Source organism: Canis lupus, chromosome 19, assembly GCF_048164855.1.
Source record: "Canis lupus baileyi chromosome 19, mCanLup2.hap1, whole genome shotgun sequence".
Classification (NCBI taxonomy): domain Eukaryota; kingdom Metazoa; phylum Chordata; class Mammalia; order Carnivora; family Canidae; genus Canis; species Canis lupus.
Window position 1 is genome coordinate 28,681,128 of NC_132856.1, and position 21,994 is coordinate 28,703,121.

General features: G+C 46.7%; 1 protein-coding gene and 1 long non-coding RNA gene across 11 annotated transcripts in view; one reads left to right on the forward strand and one right to left on the reverse strand.

Moving 5' to 3' along the window:
* Positions 1–21,994, forward strand: part of PRICKLE2 (prickle planar cell polarity protein 2) — a 321,790-nt gene that overhangs the window by 275,909 nt on the left and 23,887 nt on the right. For all 10 annotated transcript variants that reach the window (XM_072785517.1, XM_072785518.1, XM_072785519.1 and 7 more), the window contains one exon: positions 3,194–4,069. In XM_072785517.1, the coding sequence (XP_072641618.1) occupies positions 3,194–4,069 (876 nt within the window). The remainder of the gene's footprint in view (positions 1–3,193; positions 4,070–21,994) is intronic.
* LOC140610044 (uncharacterized) lies at positions 14,354–16,787 on the reverse strand. The gene is made up of 3 exons (XR_012011822.1): positions 16,457–16,787; positions 16,126–16,342; positions 14,354–15,048 (listed from the first exon to the last, which is right to left on the reverse strand). It is a non-coding gene; the product is annotated as an uncharacterized lncRNA (long non-coding RNA).

The following is a 21,994-nucleotide window of genomic DNA, read 5'->3' on the forward strand; positions in this document are numbered from 1 at the left end:
CCTCCTCCCACTTAAATCCATAAAAAGGCATCAATGTTTTACCAGAAAAGGGGACCTCCATGGCCTGCAGTATTATCGTTGCTGTAGTTAAAATACAGCCCCGGATATTTTTTTTCTCCTCAATCTACTTTTCTGTGAAACCTAATTTTCCTGCAACAGTGAAAGGGTGTGTTCTGTATATCATGCATACCACCATCTCCTGGTGCTTTGCTCTGACCATATTATACAAATATTGCATATTTATACAGCCGCCCAGAGTGGACTCTGCATCAGGCAGCCGTTGCTAGGGCAACGGTACTTTTGCCTGCGCGCAGCAGAGTAAACAGTCCTATAAACAGACTGAAGCTAGAGCAGCAGTAGACACACACACCCTCCGAGGAGGGCTTACAGGGCTTAGAGGGGGGAATTAAAAAGGAACGCTTAGATGTAGAACAGCAGAGCCCTTTTCCAGATGTTTCGAGTTCAGGACTAGTTCAGAGGACTATCTGACATCAGGGATGTTTATCAGGGACCACAAATGGCTCACTGCCTGTTGAGCCATTTTGTCCCCTTCTTCCTCTCTGCTCGCCCCAGCCCAGCCTTCTGCAAGACCCTTTCTCCAGAACTGGGCTCCTGCTGCCCCATCTGAGCACACGTCCTCACAGAAGCAGGGAGAGGCAGCTGGCAAGGGCCCATACGGGGACTAGGCTTCCTGTGTGCCTCTGACAACCAGCCGGTGAGGCTGCAGCTGCTTGGGATGCAGGGCAGCCCAGGGTGTGAGCACAGCCTGCCGCAGGGGAGGGCAGGGAAGACCCAGCCAGCCTTTCTTGGACCACGTCCAGGCCATGGCCCTCAGTACAGAGAGGAAGACGTTAGGCATTAGGACCTAACAAAAATAGAAGAAGAGCACTGGGGATGGCTAGCAAATGCAGGCCCAAGTACCCTCTGCAGATTAACTCACAACAACCCTGTGAAGTCACAACTATTATTATCTCCAGTCCCCTACAGAGGGGACTGAGGCAGAGAAACGAAGCCGCTTGCTTAGGGTCACACAGCTGCAGAGCCAAGATTGGAAGCTCAGCAGATGGGCTTCAGCTGGGATGAGATGGGAACCTTGTTTCCTCTGACTCCTCAGGAACTCCTGAAGCGTCACTCCTAACCACAACAGGGCTCTGCCCCCATGTGCGGCCTGCCCTGCGCACTCCTAGAAGCCAGGGGAGAAAGCATGGATGGAGCGGTGGCTCTGGGTCCTGTCTCCAGCCCCGCCCCGCCAGTGCTCACCCCTCCTGGGAATGCCCTGTTGAAAGGGACTAGATCCCCACAGTGGCCATTCTGCCTTGGAGTGCCTTCATGGCTGCTCCTGTCCCTCTAAAACTCCCCTCTTACTCCCTAGGGCCAGATTCTCAAATAAAAACAGAGACCTCTTAGTTTGGGGTGGAGCTCAGAGGGGAGGAAAGGTCCTGTGCCTCTCTCTTCCAGTGCTCCAGGGACCTGAAGGTAGGCGGCAGAGAACACAGAAGGCCAGGACCACTGCTTTGCCTTTTTGCCCTTTATTCTTGCCTTTCTCTTTTTCTGGGTAGAGATTGCTTTCCTGTTTCTTACTGACCACCTCTCTAGACACGTCTCTCAAAGTTATTTCTGGAAAGTCCAAGGCTCAGGACTGTCAGCCACTAAAGGTGAAGGTTTACATTAGTACTTCCTTTCCTTTCTGAGAAGGTTTTTATTATCAAAAATCAGGAGTCTTGCAAAGGTCCCCTTCCATCCTACAGTAATTGCATGAGACTGAACACCCCACAGGCTCTCCTCACAGGTAGGGGACCCCAATGTGTCCAGACTTCCATTCTGCCAATTTAGTAACTGCTGTCAAAATAGAGCCTCCCTACGTCACACTCTTAGCAATTGTCCCAGGGAACTCTCCCACTGGTCTAGTGCAAGCTATGTACCCAACCTCTGAAGCAGTCACTAGGGTGGAAGATACAGTTTTTTTACTGGCCAGTGCTAGGTCCCAGGCATGGCTTTAGGCTTGCCCAAAGCTCATGGTCCAAAGCTGGCAAGAAGATGGCGTCCCACGGGAAGATGAAGTCCTAGAACCAGCAGGGGGTGGAAGAGATGCCAAGAAGCAAGAGCACTTGGGCCTCTGGGCGGTTCCTGCAGGGCAGGTGTAACAAGATAATGCAAACCAGGACAGCCTTGGCATGGGGAGGAAATGTGTTTCTTCCTTCCCTGGCGACATGAAACAAAGGGTGTGCGTGCTTATGGAGGGTGTCTTTGATGAACCACACCCAAGTTTTTCCTTACTGAGTGTCGAAATCCACTTTTTTCTTTTCCACGGAACTGTTACGGTGATTTCTTCATCTGAATGGCCTATACTGGTATGGGATTCAGTTCATCCAGTCAATATATAAAGAGCCCCTCTGATGCATCAGGCCATGTTCCTGGACATGCCACAGAAAACTAATGACTCTGTTGTCCTAGAGCTTCACTTCTGGTGGGGGAGAGAATTAATAAGCAGATGCACCTGTGTAGTGGTGCAATGTCAAGCAGTATTCATGCTGTGAAGAAAGTACAGCAGGTCAGGGTGAAGAATGGGGAGTGTATGCTATCAGATGTACAGAAAGACGTCTCCAAGGAGTTGGTGTTTGAGCGGATCCCCAAGTAGAGTGAAAGAGAAAATGTCAGATTCGACAGGTACGGGCCAGACTTCCGAATACAGATCTCACCTGTGATTCTTAGTTGTATTGAGTTAGGCAAGTTTTTGAACCCTCCTGAACCTCTGTTTTTTCATCTGAGAATTGGAAATAATATTAGAAACCTACCTCATATGGTAAAGGAACTAAATGACTTTACATATATGCAAAGGAAGCACTTGAAGCAGTGTTTTCTCCTGTGTTAGTATCAATATTGTTACTTTGTCTGGAGGATTTTGTCCCAGGCAGAAGGATTCATGCGCAGGCCATTTGATCTAGGTTTTTTTTTTTTTTTTTTTTTTTCCCTGCTCAGAGCAAATGAGTTAAGAAGCAGCTGAGTGGTAGAACAAGGGGGCTCTCATAAGAGGACATGAGGACCATTTATATGAGGTCCTGATTATTGATTTATTGTTATTTTATTCTGTTCTGTTTGGAATCCTGGGCCAAACCAGGATGCTGTGTGTTTCACATCATAATACAGGGCTCTAAGCAGTTGTCAGCCTCTTCCATGTCTTTTCTGTCCCCAGGGATTGACCAGGGTCAGATGACCTACGACGGCCAACACTGGCATGCCACCGAGACCTGTTTCTGCTGTGCTCACTGCAAGAAATCCCTCCTGGGGCGGCCATTCCTCCCAAAGCAGGGCCAGATATTCTGCTCACGGGCCTGCAGTGCCGGGGAGGACCCCAACGGCTCTGACTCATCTGATTCAGCTTTCCAGAATGCCAGGGCCAAGGAGTCCCGGCGCAGTGCCAAAATCGGCAAGAACAAGGGCAAGGCAGAGGAGCCCATGCTGAACCAGCACAGCCAGCTGCAGGTGAGTTCCAACCGGCTGTCGGCCGACGTGGACCCCCTGTCGCTGCAGATGGACCTGCTCAGCTTGTCCAGCCAGACGCCCAGCCTCAACCGGGACCCCATTTGGAGGAGCCGGGATGAGCCCTACCATTATGGGAACAAGATGGAGCAGAACCAGTCCCAGAGTCCTCTGCAGCTTCTCAGCCAGTGCAACATCAGAACGTCCTACAGTCCGGGAGGGCAGGGGGCCGGGGCCCAGTCCGACATGTGGGGCAAGCACTTCAGCAACCCCAAAAGGAGCTCATCACTGGCCATGAAGGGGCACGGTGGTAGCTTCATGAAGGAATGCCGAGAGGACTATTACCCTGGAAGGTTGAGATCCCAGGAGAGCTACAGCGATATGTCCAGTCAGAGCTTCAGTGAAACCCGAGGCAACATCCCAGTCCCCAAATATGAGGAGGAGGAAGAGGAGGAGGAAGGAGGCATATCCACTCAGCAGTGTCGGACCCGCCATCCGATCAGTTCCCTGAAATATACTGAGAACATGACGCCCACCGAGCAGACCCCTCCAGGCTCCATGGAATCACTGGCCCTGTCTAATGCCACAGGTAGGTTCTGTTCACCTGGAAAGCAGAAAGCAAGAGGTAATAATTTCTGGGTGACCTAATGCTGGTTGTCAGGACTTTCATGTTGTTCCTGCCATGTGCCTTCCTCCGACAGGTTGTCTAGGAGGGGAACCCCAATTTCAGATGGCTTCTCTCTTTGAATCGCACTCCCTATAAGCAGGGCCTGAGACAGGGTTGAGGATGCCTATGACACATTCAGTGCATGCTCCCAGGGAAGGGGACTGAGAGAGATAGGCCAGGGTTGGGGGAGGAGCCAACTGGGTCTGGAATCTAACCTCAGCCTGACCTCACAGGAGGCTCTGGAGGATGGGCTGCATCATACAGTTGGCTCACTCTTTCAACAAAGGGGCTGACGTCTCACACCACCGTGTCTGTCAGTCACCGGCTCTGAGCTACTAGAGAGCAGCTTTGGGACAAGGTTGTGGATATGGGCGGGGGGCATGGCAGGTGCTATTGGCCAAAGATAACATTCAGGAGAAGAGGCAGCTGTGAGCTGGAGGCAGTACTCACAAAACTGAGTAGTGCTTGAGACACCAGAGCACCCATGACAGCTTCCAAAGCTGTTCTGAACCCCAGTATCTCATTAGGGAGCTCATTTTAATGTGTAAGATGTTCTCAAAAGAAATGTAGATAGACAAGAGAAGGCAGGCAAGCTGAAAAGGACCCAAGTGGGGAGAGAGAGAGAGAAACAATCCAGAGCCTGCCTTCTCCAGCCAAATTGTCCAGCTGGTTTGCATGCATGTGAAGACGGCTGTAGATAATCTCTAAGATGGTGCTGCACAGCATGGAGCCTGAGGATGGAAGCTAGCTGCAGTCTGCAGTGAGATGGGTACTAAAAATGACAATGTTTAGGAACTCTTGAAACAATTTGACACTGCTGCAATGTCCAGGTGCACGCTCGATGGGCTCCGGTCCAGGTACTGACCAGTCAGGGTCTTGTACAACCCATGAGTAAGTTGTATGTGGCATGTGCTGTGTGTCACTCAGGCTCAGGAGGGTCTCATATTTGTCCACAGTGGATTGAAAATTAAAAACAGGTCCTTCGCCATGGATAGCTGAGAAGTACTGTCCTGAGATGCACTTCCCTTATGGGCTGAACACCGAGGAGGGAGACACACCCACTTATATCAGGGACCCCATGGTCAAATGGGTCTTGGTGGTGCTTGTGATAAGCTTGTGCATGTCAGCCCCATCTGGAGGTGACAGGCACTGCTCAGCTCCAGCTGGTTGTTGCCACATGCAAAGACATTTATTTATTCAACTAGCAGTTGGGTAGCTCTTACCATGTGCCAAACTTTGTTCTCAGCACTTTATAAATATTAACTCACTTAATTAGACCCTCACAGCCCTACAAAACAGATATACTATTAAGATTCCCATTTCAGAGTTGAAGAAACCAAAGCACAGAGAAGTTGAAGGATTTGCCCGAGTCACCCAGCTTTTAAAGGGTGGAGTGGGGACCTGAACATGTGCATATGACCCCAGAGCAGCACTCTTAACCATACCAGGTTGCCAACAGTTCCAGTTTCTTCAGACAAGTTAAAGATGAAAAATTTTTAAATGAGAAATCTATTTCAACTCTCTGCTAGACAAGCAAAATGTCTGTATCCCTCCCAGATGCGTTCCCGCCTGTGTTCTCATTTGTCCTAGAGGACAAATAATAGCAGATATCCTTACCCTTATGTTTCATATGAAACGAAAATGAGGCCTTAGTGACCAAGCACTTTACCTCATGTCATAGAAGTGAGCAATTAGTGCAGAGTGATGACTGCCTGGCTTTCAGCCCAGTTTGTGCTATCCTCAAAAAATGTATATGCTTTAATTATTTAAGAGGCCAGGAGATAAATATGTAATTCAGCCTCTAAAGCAGCGTTTCTCAAAGCTAGACCACCTGCATTAGACCTTGACTGCTTGATTCAAATCTGGGATCCAGGGCCTCCCCTTAGACCTCCTGCATCAGACCCTATGGAGGGGGTACCCAGGAGCATGCATTTTAACCAACTCCCTCCTGAAGCTAATGTGACCACTGTCTGAGGACAGTTGTTCCTGGGCTTGTCTGCTTTGACTTTATTGTCCTCATGCAGCGAGTTAGGAGAAAATCAGGAGATCTGGGTGTTGGGAAATATTGGAAAGGCCATGTTTGGTGTGTTTGAAACATACACATATTGGTATGTGGGGAAGATAATCAGACTTCTCTCACAGGGCTGTTAGGATTTAAAGACATGTTACATGTGAAATCATCATGTGAGACCACACAGTCTATGGTCTTACGGCCATAGAATATACCATCTCTCATCCTAAAAAAGAGGCATGGAGTTTATCTCCATGATTTTCTATGGGCTCTTGGGCAAAGCATCCTAATGTCCCTCTGTCTCTGAGATTTGGGGGAAGCATCCCTAAACCATGTCTGATACAGCTAAAAAAATAAATTTCTGAGATCAGCACTGCCCAGTGAAGTCAACAGTCACATGGGACTCTTGAAATTTCGATCCATGCAAATTAAATGAAATTAAAATTTTAGGCCATCAGCCTCACTAGCCACATTTCAAGTCCTCAACAGCACTGACCAAAATTTGAAACTACATTTAATTTCAGTAGCCACATATAGCTAGCAGCCGCCCTATTGGACAGCACAGATGGCAAAAGGGAGTTGGTAGGATGGGCACAATTTTAACTTCATCGTTAGTCTCTTTGGAAATTCTCCCACGAGCCCTAGCTTTTCGGATTGTCAATTAATGATTCGGAGTACCAGTTCAAATGCACCCTTCATCATGTTGGAGCTATGTGGCCTTGAACAAATTGCTTACATTCTGTTCAGTTACCTCATCTATGGAATTTGGTGAATAATAGTACTTCCTTCATAGTGTTTTTGGGAGAATTAAATGATAATGCATTTAAACTCATTAGTATAGTCTTTGACACCGAGGACCTTCTATTATGGTTACCTGATACTTTTTGTTATGATTTCATTTTTATCATTCTTACCCCAAGCATACTGGTGCACACTTTTGGCCTCCAGGGATGTTTTGGCTACTGACATCTCCCAGCGTCCACCAGCTGTGCAGGTTTGCATTTTTAGATTTGCAAATGTTCCCATGGGATCCTCTTTTTTTTTAACCAGCATATGAAGAGCATGAGAAATAGGAAACTGAAGAAATACATTCTGTGCCCCTCTGTTTCCAGAGATCTGTCAGACACAGCAGTGTGGAAGAAAGATTGCAGCTCATATTCTAAGCACTGCTTCATCCTTGGTCACTGGAGCAAACCTTTAATAGCCTTCAGGATCCTATGCTGCACGTGCGTGCGCGCGCACGCACACACACACACACACCAAAGACATGGTATTGACTAGACTTAGAAAGTTGGCCGTTGGGCAGCTTGGGTGGCTCGGCGGTTTAGCGCCGCCTTCAGCCCAGGGTGTGATCCTGGAGACCCGGGATCAAGTCCCACATCAGGCTCCCTGCATGGAGCCTGCTTCTCCCTCTGCCTGTGTCTCTGCCTCTCTCTCTGTGTCTCCCATGAATAAATAAATAAAATCTTTTAAAAAATTGAAAAATAAATAAATAATTTTAAAAAAAAGAAAGTTGGCCGTTTTGCTGCCAATCCGAACTATTGCATTTAAATTTGCTATGTCTCTGCCTCTCCCTTTGTGTCCCTCATGAATGAATGAATGAATGAATGAATGAATGAATGAATAAAATAAAATAAAATAAAATAAAATAAAATAAAATAAAATAAAATAAAATAAAAAAAGACCCTACCAGTTCTCACAAGATCTCAATCTAAAACTGTGCTTTTTCCAGGTGTATCTTTTCTCTACAATACAAATACTGTAACTGGCACAGTTTCACCAAGAACAATTTGGAATTGCACTGACCTTTTGGGGGGGCTTTTAACGTGAACAAAGTCGTGCATTTAGGAAGAACCTAAAACAAAAAGTGAAGAAATCTTATAAGGAGATTCTTTGTCTTGTTTTTCTAAAAAAGAAATATCTTAATATAGGTGGTATCCTGTTGTTCCTTCCCATACTTCAAAGAATAGCAAGTATGGGCTTTTTGATTAGATAGCTTGATAAAATTTTAAAGCCTCCAAGTTACTGTCTAAATCATCTGTCCTTGTTTATAAGTATATACGTTTCAAAATTTGTTAACTGCATTTAAATTTTTCTCTCAATTAACTTGATCTTATGTAAATAAGTTAATAAAGAATCTTTGCAAATCTAGACAGTTTCTAAATAAACAGATACAAGGTGTTAGTAAATAAATAAATAAATAAATAAATAAATAAATAAATAAATAAATAAATTTGCTAGAAAATTCCCTAGTCTTTGGAGAAGGCAGTGCTCAGAACTGTGTATCTTTAAATCCTGGAATCCCACTCTGTGAGTAACAAGTATGTGTCATAGAAGGCTTAGTCAAAACACCTTGATCCTTGGGTGAAAGCTAGTTTTCAAGATAATGGATTTTTTTTTTCTTCCTCGTCAGTAACTCATGTTACTGAGTAAGTTTGTAGTGTTTAAACTGGCACGAAGCATGATCATTTTGTAGGCAGCATTTTTCCTTTGAATAGATCTGGAGAAACAGCCCCAGTGACTTGCCAGCCTCAGATCTGGGCTTTGCTACCCCCTGATTTGTTTAGAACCAGGAGCACACTGCCCCTTGTCCCTGGAAAACACAGTCCATCCATTATGCTCACACAGAGTGAGTCAGGCGAGCACAGTCACCATTTACACTAGCACTGTGTGGAGCCTTGCAGAAGCTCTTGAACCCTGCCATTGCCTAAACATGCCTGCCAAGCAGCTTGCAGCCTGGGTGATCACAGGATTGCAGATAGTAACAGGGACAGCTGTAAGACCGTAGACTGTGGTCTGACATGATGGTTTCACATGTAACATCTCTTTAAATCCTCCTAACAGCCCTGTGAGAGAAGTCTGAGTGCTTCCCCATTTTACAGAGAAGTACGCTTGGGTTCACAGGAGTTGTGGCCTCCCCGTGGTCCCCACTGACAGACCAGGACCTGAACCTGGGTGTGAGAGTCTGCAAGGCCCTTGCTCTTAACCTCCTTGGTAGCATCCTCACACAAAGGGTTATGGTCACAGTCGGGATTTGCACAGGACTCAATCTGAAGGGATGAGGATTTCTTTTCCTGTCATAGCCAGTTTGTTAATGTCCATCTGGCCCTGGCGGGGCTGGAGCAAAGCTGGAGAGCATGGCAGAAGGCAAGGCTGGCAGTCCACAGTGGTGTGCTGGGTCAGAGGCACTTAAAAGAGACAGGTGCAGATTGTCCCAGGGTTGGCGCCCTCAGAGAGGAGAGGAAGCCTGTAGTGCAAGTTACGGCCATGGTTCAAGTCACACTGGGGCCAGGGAAAGAGTAGAGTTCAGATTGGGACCAGTGGCCTCAGAGGCCACACCAAAAGACAATAGGAGATGGTCAGCTGGAGCCCTGGAGCACAGCAGTGAGGCTGGGAACACGGCTCTTCCTTGAGGATCAGCCACATGCCATAAGGAGTGGCTGGGTCAGAGAGCTGGGACCTGAAGGAAGGAAGTGTGGGTGTGGATGAGAGTAAAGAAAGGATGGTTTCCATCCATTCATTCATTCATTTGGCCAGCCACTGTGACTTGAGTGCCTACCCTGTGAGTTACCACAGAGTGACTGAGAGCATGGTCTGTAGACCAGTCTGCCAGAGTTGGAAATTGGACTTTGTGCTTTGATACCTCTGTGACCTTGGGCTTATCTTTTCTGTGTCCCCATCCTTGAATGAAAAGACAGCCCTGCCTTCTAGGGTTGTCATGGGAATTAAAGGAATTAATTCCTATAAAGAACTCAGGACAGCGCCTCTCCTCTAAGCGCTCAGTGCCATTAGCGGATAATACTATTAAGTAGGTGCCACTGCCTGTGCAAGGCACTAGGGATACAGTGCTGAGCTAAGTGGACAAGGGGCCTACCTTCCTGCCCCTCACGATCTAGTGGAGTTTGGTAGATAGTAAGCATATAATTGTACAATATGAAATTGAATCTGTGGTAATTGTGGGCTAGGAGGGCATACAAAAAAGGGGTATAGCCAAGTCAGGGAGGTCAGATAGGGTATCCTGAAAAAGTGAAGCTTAAAAGACAAGGGAAGGAGGATTCCAGGCAGCAAGAGCAGCATGTGTAAAGGCCCGGTGGTAGGAATGTATGGCAACTATAAACACATGAAAGAAGGCCCACAGTATAAACAACAGTGACGACTGATATAAGAGGATGGATGGGATGGTGACCTAGGAGAGAATATTGGCCGGTTTACAGTGCCCTTGGGGGATGGGTCTGGAGAGACAGAAGAGGATAGAATTAAAAACCTAGAAATGTATAAAAGTTTGCCAACTCTATGATTAAAACTGCTGGCCATTTAGTGCTGAAAGCACATGTGTCATTGGCCTGGATACGTAGAGACACAGTAGAAATGGAAGTCCAAAAGGGCTTCCTGCTGCCTTTAAAGAGTGTTGCATGGTTGTGACACCTCCACACCTGTACCACCTCCTCATCTTGACAAGGGACACTTCATCCTGCAACATCAAGATATATTGATTGCTAGGGGGTCACAGAGTAACTTTTCAGCATTGCTGGCAAACTGGTAGAGAACAAGAGAACAATAGTGTGGGGATCTGAAGCAACAACTGGATCAGCTCACTTGACCAAGAATGTCTGAAATGTTTTTTAATCCTTGTAATGCAAAACATTTCTATATTTAATTCTGGGCAGGAACATTGCTCCTTTTCTTCTGCATAGTTTGGATATGCATCCGCTACCCCAGTTTCTTTATTTAAATTGCTGGGTAAAACCTCCTAACCAGCTGGTGCCCGTTACTTGAGCAGCCACACCTCACTCATGCTCATGAATCTTATGGCCCAGATCCTTTGTTCATCCCTTCCCCTGGGAATGATGGGTGGCCCAGTCTGGAGTTACAGATTAGAAAATCCAAAGTCCTGTCAGTTGGCCTCAGGGCCAGCCTGGAAAATATGTAGGGATTGTCTTCCTTCATGGGAATTACAGAACTCTTGTTTGCAAGTGTCAGAATCGCAACTTGGCTAGTGTAAACAAATAAGTTTTGTTTTTTTTTTTAATCAAGTGTCTACAGAGTTCATAGAATTTTGGTTCTGGGAACAGCTGGATCCAAGGGCCCAAATGATGTCCTCAGGACCCACCTTCCTTCCCCCTCTCTCTCTCTATTCTTTTTTTTTTTTTTAAGATTTATTTATTTATTTATTTATTTATTTATTTATTTATTTATTTATTTATGATGGGGGGTGCAGAGACACAGGAGGACGGAGAAGCAGGCTCCATGCCGGGAGCCCAATGTGGGACTCGATCCCGGGACTCCAGGATCACGCCCTGGGCCAAAGGCAGGCACTAAACCGCTGAGCCACCCAGGGATCCCCTCTCTATATATTCTTATTTTCTCCCTGAATACTGGCTTGGTTCTCAGGCAGGCTCTTCCCAGTGGTAGCAGAGATAGCTGTGGGCAGCTCTAGGCTAACATCCATTAGCTTCAAATGAAAGGGAATGGGAACTCATCTTTCTTAATAGTATCACCGAAAGCCCCAGAATTGGGTCTCATTTGCCTGACTTGGGTCACCTAACAGTTCTTAAACTAACTCCTGTGGTGGGAGGAGCAGAAGACTGATGCTCTGATTGGTCCATCTTGAGTCACGTGCCGATCAGAACTAGGCAGTGGGGTCAAGCCCATCCCAACTGCAGGGACTGAGAAGGGAGATGGGCTTCTCAAAGAGAAATCAAGGTAGTATATTCAAAGGAAATGGGATAGTACTGCAAGGAAGTAAACAGCACAGGTGTCTGCTACTGAGCCCATCCCATCTAGTGTGTCCCATCCATCTGAGACTGATCCCGGATCTCAGAAGCCCCATCATGTGAACTTGAGGTCATATGTCTATTATGTAGGTTTGCCATGGGTTTCTGGAGACAGTGGCATGTCTCTGTGGTGATTTAGATGTGGGGAATTCAGGCCAGCAAGGAGATGTTTTGCAACGGCAGATTGGACAGAGCTCAGTGTTGAGGATGTGATTTGGGTTTCTGACTGGTCCCACGGGGTGACTTTCACTGTGTTCCTTATGGAAGCAGTGCCCTCTTGCTGGTTCATGGCTCTGAACAAGACTCACAGACCAAGGGCCAGATGAAAACCAGCAGAAAGTTGTGACAAAATCTGTGCAACTTACTTTTCTCTTTTTGGGTCAATTCCGTGGTGTGGAAGCAGAGGATATTCTTAGAGCCAGGTGAGTGGAATGGGGGGCAAAGGACAGACCAGTCTGGACAGAGCTCACCCTAGAGGGGCCGATGCATCCCTGTTACAGGTCATGGTCTCACATTTCCTGGGTTCAGGGAAATTTTTCCAGTGTCCTGGTTTTTAATAACCGTTCAGGAGGCTTATTTATAACCTCCCTGGGCGTGAGCAGTCATCTATACCCAGAGTAAGTAACCATGGTTGCTGACAGGAGAGAAAAGATTGCTGATTTGATTCATTCTAGTACTGAAAAGGCAACACTGGAAAATGGATCCGGGGTGGAGGCAGGGGGCTGATGGGCTCTTCAGACTGGTGCAAGATTTTGTAGATTTTTTTAAGAACCTGTGTACATTGCTCTTGGAGGTTTTGAATGTGGGACTCTGACAAAGGGAAATGACATTGTTCTCATCCACTTGATAATGGCTTTGAAATGCAGGTTTTCAGGATTTATTTTTGTAATTATGGGCAACTAGGAAAATGTACAAGAGAAAAATTAAGATAGAAATAGAGAAAAATATATCCCAGCTCTTTCCATTTGACTAACACTAATATTTTGGTGAATTTTCAAATTTTTTCTCTATATACCGTTATGTATTTCTTCTGCATTGTAAACATACTGAATGTTCTGCGTCCTAGATTTTTTTCATTTGCATTCTGTCATTAGCTCATTTTCATAGCTTATGTCACCATCATGTGTAAATGACTGCATTAATATTCAGTTAAATGGATGTCACCACATCCCTGGAATGGGACATTTTGGAGGTTCCCAAATCTGTATTTAAATCTTGATTTCCTTTGACTTAGATCCACAAAATGTACTTTTTTGCCCCACTCTTTCCTTATAAACATAATCAAACCTTCTAAATAGTTTGGCATACTTTCTAGCCAGATGCTTGACCTTCTCACTTGAGCATCTCCTCCATGGAGTGTTCTGAGGGGACTGGGAGGCCCATCAGCAATTCTGTGCCAACCATCCCTGGCCTGGCCACCCCTCTTCTGCCCCTACATGAAGTGCCTCCCAGAGCAGTGGAAAATGAGTGTGATTAAAACCCCACTTCCTAGTACAAGCCACCTGGGACAGCTTTAAGAAAACTAGTTCTCCATGTAAACAGTCACCATCCCCTCCATCAATTAGAGCAACCCGAGGACCACCTACTGCACATTCATCTGGGATGCTTGTCAACAGTGCACATACTTGGGCCCATCCCAGTCCTACAAACAGAATCTCTCAGGGCCCAGACCTGGGAATCAACATTTCTAACAAATGCCCCCACAGAACTCTTAGGCCCCCTAAGTTTAAGGAACAGTGAGCTAGAGAAACCCAGGCTCCCCACCTCATGCCTGAGTGAGCAGCCCTACCTACCACCTCGTCTGTGGCTAGAACTCTTTCCTTGCCCATGGCGCCCCTTTGCCATGAGTCCAGCCTCCTACTTAGAAAAAAGAAAAATTAGACTATGCTTTTTTCCAAAAAGCTCTGAAAATGTCCCTGACATCCAATAGCTCTTGGTACAGTAAATAGTATCTTAGTAAGTTCAGAGCACATTATCAAAAACACAGATGGTGTGTTTCTTAATTACACAGTGTGGACTAAATGTGAAAGAGAGGTAAGACCGGCCGAGAGCATTCGGTGGTTTGGGGATTGTCCTTGACTGCAGCAGGAAAAGTGGACAATAAGATACTCTTAACCTCCAGATAGGGCCTGGTTCAGCTGAAAATCAACGTGCAAGTGAAAAAGCCAGAAGGCCAGAGTTTCCCATGAATTCGAGGGAGTTTGATTGGTAGTTAACATAGAATAATGTTCACCAACATCACCTTGAACACCCAGGTAGTTTTGTGTGTGTCTGTCTGTCTGTCTGTCTGTGTTTTTCCCAGCCATGTTCCTCCAGGCACCTCCTCCCGCCTGCCCTTCCCAAATCAAAACCAGACCCCGACATGTTTCTGGGAGGCAGCTGTCACAAATCAGGCTGAGTAAACAGGCGGGGCATCGTCTAGAAGATAAAGTCTGTGTCTTCCAACAGAATTACTAAGAAAAAGCCGAGTGTTTTCTTTAGTACAACAGCTTTTAACAGCTTAAAAATGTCATGCTGAATTCCCCATCCACTTACTAAAACGAGCCTATTTCTCCCATTCTTTTCCTTGGTTCCAGAAAAGAGCCTTTCTCAACTCTTGGCTACCCAAGGGTTTGGTGTCCCAGTTTGCAGATGACCCAGCTCCTGTCTTCTCTTTTCTCTTTTGTTCTTCCCATGTCCAAGGAGTGGGGGCAAAAACGTGTTCATTTTGCTTTTTGCAGAAAGCAGTAGAAAATGTCCTCTTGTGAATTTCTGTTCTCTGGGCCTTTTGTTGGAACAGATGCTTGACTCTCAAGTGTGCGAAGCATAAAGGGATTCTTGCTTCCTGGAGTCCGGCATCCTGCCCAGTCCCGCCTGCCCCACTGAGGGTGTTATCAGTCCAGGGCCACCTGTGAGGATTAACTCCAACTCTGATGGCACCACTCTTGGTGTGACAGTCCCTGGCAGGGACTCTGCTGCTCAGTAGTGAGCAGTGTGGGCCTTGCCTGGATGTCTCAGCCTGGCAGGAGCAGACCACCCGAGGGCTGCCTGTTAAGTTAGTTACAGGTGCTGATTTTCAAAGGCAGAAAAGTCCAGTTCAGGCTTTACTTGTGTCTCTTCCTTGGGAGCAGATTGAGCTGAGAGCAGAAAAGGAGAGGAGTGAAGAGAATGGCCTAGAATAACTCAATTTTTAAAAAAAATTTCCATCTCTATATCTGGATACTGAGTCCTAGGTAAAAACACCAGGAGAGAGATCCCCTTTACCGGGGATACACATTCATACACAAACACCCTTGCAGTGTGAGCATGGTGGGCTAGGTCAGCAGTTCTCAACAGGGGTGAGGTGGGGAGGGGTAGGGACTTTGTCAGCTAAGGGACGCTAGGGGACGTGTGGCAATGTCTAGAGATTATTTTTAAGACTTATTTATTTTAGAGAGAGAGCAATAGCAAGATGGGCAGAGGGAAAGGGAGAAATCTCAAGCAGATTCCATGCTGAGGGCAAAGCCTGGCGCGAGGTTGGATCCCAGGGCCCCAAGATCACAACCTGAGCTGAAACCAAGAGTCAGACACTCAACTGACTGCGCCACTCAGGTGCTGCATTTGATTGTCACAATTTGGGGTGCAGAGTGCTAGTGGCTTCCAGTTGGTAGAGGTCAGGGATGGCAATGCACAGAACAGCACCTCGCCTCCCAACCCGAGTCCTCTGCTCCCATAAGACAGTAGTGCCAAGGTTGAGAAAGCCTGGTCTAGCACAGGGTTTCACATTAGAAATCACTACTTCCCCCATGGAAGGATCCCATCTGAGGAGGGCCTGAGGGCATGTGAAGGAGACACACAGGCTGGGCATTTCCAAAGCAACCCTTGCTGGGGAAAGAGTCCTTTTTGCTTCTTGCTCTGACCCCAGCTGCAGCGCACATTGGAGTTTAGTGTTTAAGGATCTCACTGACCTGGTTGAAATCCCACACTGTTGTGGCTGTGTGACCTCGGGCTGGTGGCTTAAATCTCTCACCCCCTCAGCATCCTGGAGGCTGAATGTAAATGTCTGCCACATGGGGCCGTTGTGAAGCATGAGGTAAAATGCAGAAAGCACTTAATTGCATGCCTGGCACATGGCAAACTCAATATTTGAGAGTTATTTTTATTATCAGGTGCCCCAGAGTGCTGACCTCCTGCCACCTTCCTTTTAACTGTGTCTCAGCCCATTGCTCACTTACCAAGGAGAGGAAAGATGGAATGGAATTCAGATGTACAGGGATGAAAGGAGAGGCTGGAATCGATGGATGGGCATGGTGCGCGGCGGTTCTGGAGCTGTCCGTAATCCAGACCCACACTGACACCCACAAGTGGGGAGCTCTGCTGCTTGGATCTTCAGGAATGATTGCAGCAAGAAAGACGAACCCTTTCTCTCTGGATCTCCATCTCCAACCTTATCTGAGCATAAAGAGGCCACCATAATCTGTGGCCTAATTATGCCCATGTAACACCTATTAGCGCTAATGGAGCGCCCCCCCCCCCATGTGCGGAAAGGCCTGCCAGCTCCCAGACCTCAGCCCTTTCTTCACTGATGTCCCTTCCCCCCAGCATCAATTAACTTCTCAGAGAATTCCCATTTGCCACAGCTTAGAGGAGTTAATTTGTTCTTTGAATCTGTGGATGAGAAACAGGCTGTGCTTCGTGCTTGGGGCCCTGAGCAGGGGAGAGACAATGGGGACAGGCAACAATGGAAGTTTCCTGAGGAGATCACTATCAGCCCCAGGAACAAGCCCAGCCAGGCCCTTGGCTGCAGATGTGTTTTCAAGCTTGGGACGGGCCCCAGGGCAGGGAGAGGAATTCCAGCCCATCCGGAGGTCCCCAGACTGTTGAGTGCAGCCCAGATCTCACCATCCTTGAGTGGACCATGACCTGTAAGTGGCTGGGCTTTCTGTCACCTTGAGCATTGTCCTTTGTGACCTGCTTTCTGCTCAGGATTAGGGCTGCACAAGAAGCAGATGGCCCCTCTGTCCCTTTTTGCCCTCTGAATCTGTTCGTTGCGTGGGGCCTTGGTAGTCGGGGGATGTGGGTGACACATACCTTTATCTAGCAGTATTAGCTAAAGCACCTCAGGTCAGAGGACATTTTTTATTCCAGTTTTCCTCTGTGCCCCAAGACCACAACAAAAAAAAGCATTTTCAACACTTTTCCATGGGTGCACATAAATACCATCTCCTCACCACCCCTTTCACCAGCTGAACCCCAGGTCCTCTTGGGAGCATTGAGATAGAAATACTCAGTCTCAGCCCAGCCCCTAATATCGCACACCTCAATTGTATACACAGAAGATGCCACATCCTCCTTCATGGCATTCTCCCCAAAATAGATCTCCAATATGCGGGGTTTCTAGAGTGGCCATTCAAAAGAAGACCATGCTTTGTGTCTCTCCCACCCACCCAGAATCCCAACAACCCTGTTTTATCTATTTTCTACCCTAGGGTTTAATTCAAGATTGTTTTGGAAACAGAATGGGGGAGAGAAAGACATTTTTAAAAATCTTGATTCTTCATTCTTCTATATTCATTTATTCAATAGATATTTATTGCGCACCTACCGTGTGTCAGTTATACATTGGTGAATAAATCAGACCCAGTCTCTGTTGGGGATCAGCCCCCCCCCCACACACACACACACAGGAAATAGGTGGCACAGGAAGTAAGGCCTCAGGGAGAGAAATACAAGCAACCTGCAGCCTGGCGGAGGGACCCAGAGGAAAACCTTGACCTCGCTCACTCTTTGCCTTCTGATCTCCTCCTTTGAGTCAAGCCTCACCCACTAGAGGCCAGAGGGTAAGAGAGCCAGCCATTGGTGCAGCTTTCAGGGAGAACAGGATGGAGATGGTTTATAATCTGGTAGTCAACACACACTCACACACACACACACACACACATGGACATTTGTAATAAGTGCCATGATGGAAATGACCAGGGTCAAGAATAGAGAATATTGAGGGTTAAGCACCTAAAAAGAATGATCTGGAAGCTCTCTGAAGTGATATTTAAGCGAAGAATTGGAGAAGAACTTGGCCTTGCACAGAAAGAGAAGGGGAGGGAAAAGAGGCTATTGGCCTTAGGAATGGCACATGCAAAGGCCCTGAGGCAAGAGAGCATTTGTGCAGTTCCAGCAACTGAAAGCAGGCCAGTGTAGTTGTCAAGGGGGAGAGAACTATATTTAGACCTGTGAGGCTGGCTCCAGTTCAACCTCCTGGAATCCCTCTGAGAACACTGTCCTCGTCCCCTTTTTCAGTGGGGTGCTTAAAGTAGAAAAAGTCAGATGACTTGCAGAGTGAGTTGAGAAAGTAAATGCAAGCGTACAAAGAAGCATTAGGTCAAAAATATGTGTTACAGAGTGTGAGGGGAGAACGTGCCATTTAAAACAAGTTTTGTTAAAAAAAAGTCTGTGAACTCTTTCTGTTGATCTTTCTATTGCTGTAGCTTACTTTTACTTTCAGTGCTGATTTCTGACTTAGTCATATCCTGGGTTTCATGTACGCAGTACATTTGAATTTTACCCCAGGTATCCAGGCTTAGCCAAGCAACTAATGCATAAATCTGATTAATGCAAAAGTCTTTCCTTAAGTAAACAGTAATCCTTCAAAACATATGCTCTGCAGAAGTATGATTCACAAACCCCCTTCTTTCTTATCGCACAAATTAGCCGGTATTGGCCCTGGCAAACAGACTCCAGGGCTCTTTGGATATGTTTGTTGGTGTTTAAGAAGAAAAACTGAGCAGCTGTCATTTTTTCCCTTGTGGATGTTGCCAAAATTATAGAAGGCTTCCACTTAACCTTCCACCTTTCCTCAAGATCCCTTTCTGAGGTCAAGGTCCAGAAGTTCAGCAGGAGGATTTTATATTGTTGGTAAGGGAAATTGTCATGTGACATTGCCCTTCTAGAATCTCATCACTATGATGGGACAAGAGATGGGACCTTCAGTAATTCACAGTTAGGTCATATTCACGGAGTGGTGACCAAGGCTTATCCTTGGCAAATGTCAGGAACCATCACATGTTTTGGCTGCCATTAACATGGAAAAAGGATCCAATGTCTCATGGGATTTCCTACCTCAAACTCGAAAGGTTTAGAGTGAATACTTAACACCTACTCTAATGAAAGTGACCACCAAGTCTTCTCCATCCTTTCTCAAGGAAAGTGTGATTGGACACCTATTGGTGAGATGTAACATAGATGCTAATACTCAGACACTGGTTCTCAATCTTGGTCACACGTGGAATCATCTGGGGAGTGTAAAGAATACAGATGTCTGGGCCCCATCCCTAAGAGTCCACTTTAACTGGTCTGGCATTTGGCTTGGGCAAAGGGATATTTTCATGCTCCCCAGTAATTCTATCAGGGAGACATGATTGAGAAGCAAAGCCTTAAGGCAAATCCAAATTCTTCATCAGGTGCATTTGTTTCTAGCTTCTGGGATGATCCGTGAAGTAGTTCTACTTTTATTGCCCTAGCTTGGCCCTTCCTCTCTATGAAGTACCACATCTCCAGAGAGAGAGTGCTCATTTATGAACACACTAAAATGTTGTCTAGTAACATCTCTGCTCCACCAAATCCTACTCAGCGGGCCTAGAAATTGCTATTAAGGTGACAGTCTCAAGAGTCAGATAGACCTGTTAACTCCTGGCTCTGTTCGGTACCAGCTCTGTGACCTTGAGCAAATGACCTAAACTTCTCCAGCCCGAATTCCCTCGCCTTTATCAACCCTGTCATAGGATTAGAAGAGAAGACACTTAATACAATGCAGAGATCACAGTAAACACTAAAAAGTATTTGTTGTTTCCGCATCTGCAGAGATGCAGAATATTCTCAGGACCCGTGTATTGTATCAAAATACTTGGAAAAGCCAAGCGACAATGGTAACAACAACAGTTACAGCTATTATCCCCTTCTTGGAGATGAGAGAACTAAGAGTTAAAGAATTTAAGGTCGCATAGCTAGTTAATGGGGTTTGCTGGTCTACACATGTAACCACTATTCCGTATTTCCATCTATCGATTAAAAGCTCTGAAGAAGAAGGAGGGGAGCTGTCAGTAACATCACCTATTAATTGTGCCTGAAAAGGGGGTATTTACACAAAGCTTAGGTCTTTCTCTGGTGGGAAGGGTTCTCCAGAGAGTCATCAGCATTTGAAGCCAAAATGGACAGAGTCCACTGGCGGCCACAGGCCCCTCCAAAAATCATTTTCCACACCTTTCATTGTTTGCTTTCCTTCCTCACAGCAGCCAGCCTGGGCTCAGCCAAAACAACCTCCCTAGCTGCCATTGCAGGATGAGAGCAGCCCGCTGGGACAGGGGAGTCCCACCTCTTCATCCTCCTGCTCAGTGCTTTTCCTGGTTCCAGTAGAACCAAGAGCCTCTGCGGCTCTGCCCCAAACAGTACTGATTCTGATTGGTGTTCCCCAAGTTTTGTTGTTTTACGAATAAGGCATGCCCTCTTTTTAACACACTAAACACAAGCCTCTGACACACACACCCCCCCCCTCGCCAGAGTTTCTCATTCTTTGCACCCCCACCCTCTTGTTCGGAGACCATCCTCTGTACATCCCCAAGGCAACAAAGATCTACTGTCATAAATAGAGCCAACAGCTGTGAAGCCTCTTAAGTGGGACACTGTGTTAACTAGAAATGCAGACTTTTCTTGGTTAATCTTGATAATGACGCCATAAAACATACATATCATATCATCTCCATTTCACAGATAAGAAATCCAGGACTTGGAGGTGTTGAATGACATGTTCAGGATCACAGTACAGCCGATGGCCTGAACCAAAATCCACACGCTTAAGTCCTGAACTTGTAAACATAACCTGGTGCTTCTCAGTGAGGGAGATTTTACTCTTCACAGGACATTTGGCAGTGTCTGGGAACATTTTGATTTGTCACAATGGATTGTGGGATGCTACTGCATCTAGTGGGCAGAGGCTGAATATGCCTTTTCTTTTTTTTTTTTAAGATTTTTATTTATTTATTCTTGAGAGACAGAGAGAGAGAGGCAGAGACACAGGCAGAAGGAGAGGCAGGCTCCATGCAGGGAGCCTGACATGGGACTCCTGAGACTCTAGGATCAGGCCCTGGGCCGAAGGCAGGCGCTAAACCACTGAGCCACCTGGGCTGCCCTGAATATGCCTTTTAAAGTGCCCATAGCCCTCCCTGACTATACATCTCTCCCTGCACCAGGGAAACATAGCCACACCAATCCCCACCTTGATGATCCCTGGCTTGACTTTGCCAAAACCCCTACAACCTCTTAGCAACGGAGGTCGACTCTGTCTCCAGAAGCTTCTTTCTCCCTAGGGAGAAGTTCCATGTATGTGTTGTACCAGCTGCAGGGACTCCATGGCGCTGGGCATGGAGAGAGCAAGTAGCACTCCTTGCCCTACTGATTGGCCGTGGGCACTCTCAGACCACGCCAGCCTTCCTGCTTCCTTTCTCCTCTTTCTGCTCTTCATCTTCTGCCACCAGCACCTCATCTCTGTGAGATTGGAGGCTCTCTCCATGGGGGCAGCCCAAAGTGCAGCATGAAAAGGAACAAGGGGAACTTTTTAAATCATATAATCTATGCAGGAATCATCTAGAGATCTAGCCTCAACTGTTTAATTAATCTGCTCGCACTCAACCCCGACTCCCTAGCTGAGGGTTCTAGTTTAATCGGTGCCTACTGCCCACTTCCTGAGTCTGTTTATGGGGAGACCCCAAATCACAAAGTAGGACCAAGAGAGAGAAAGCTTGTCAGGACTCCACATTTGCCTCAGTCAGTTGTCTTCAGCATCATGGGCCGCCCGCCACCATTCACCAGGCAGGAAGTGGTGCTATAGGGCATGTGGGCTCGGTTGCTGGATTCCCAGGAAAGACATTGTCTGCTCTAAGCTGGGCAGGTGGGTCCCAGCATTCAGGCCTGGGAGGCCGAAGAGCTCTGCATTCAGTCAGGCCAACTCGGATTCGAATGCTTTCTGTGTGATCTCCCCGCCACCACCACACTGTCCCTCCCTGCACAACCTCCCTGAGCCTCAAATTCCTCTTTTGAAAAAAACAGAAGTAA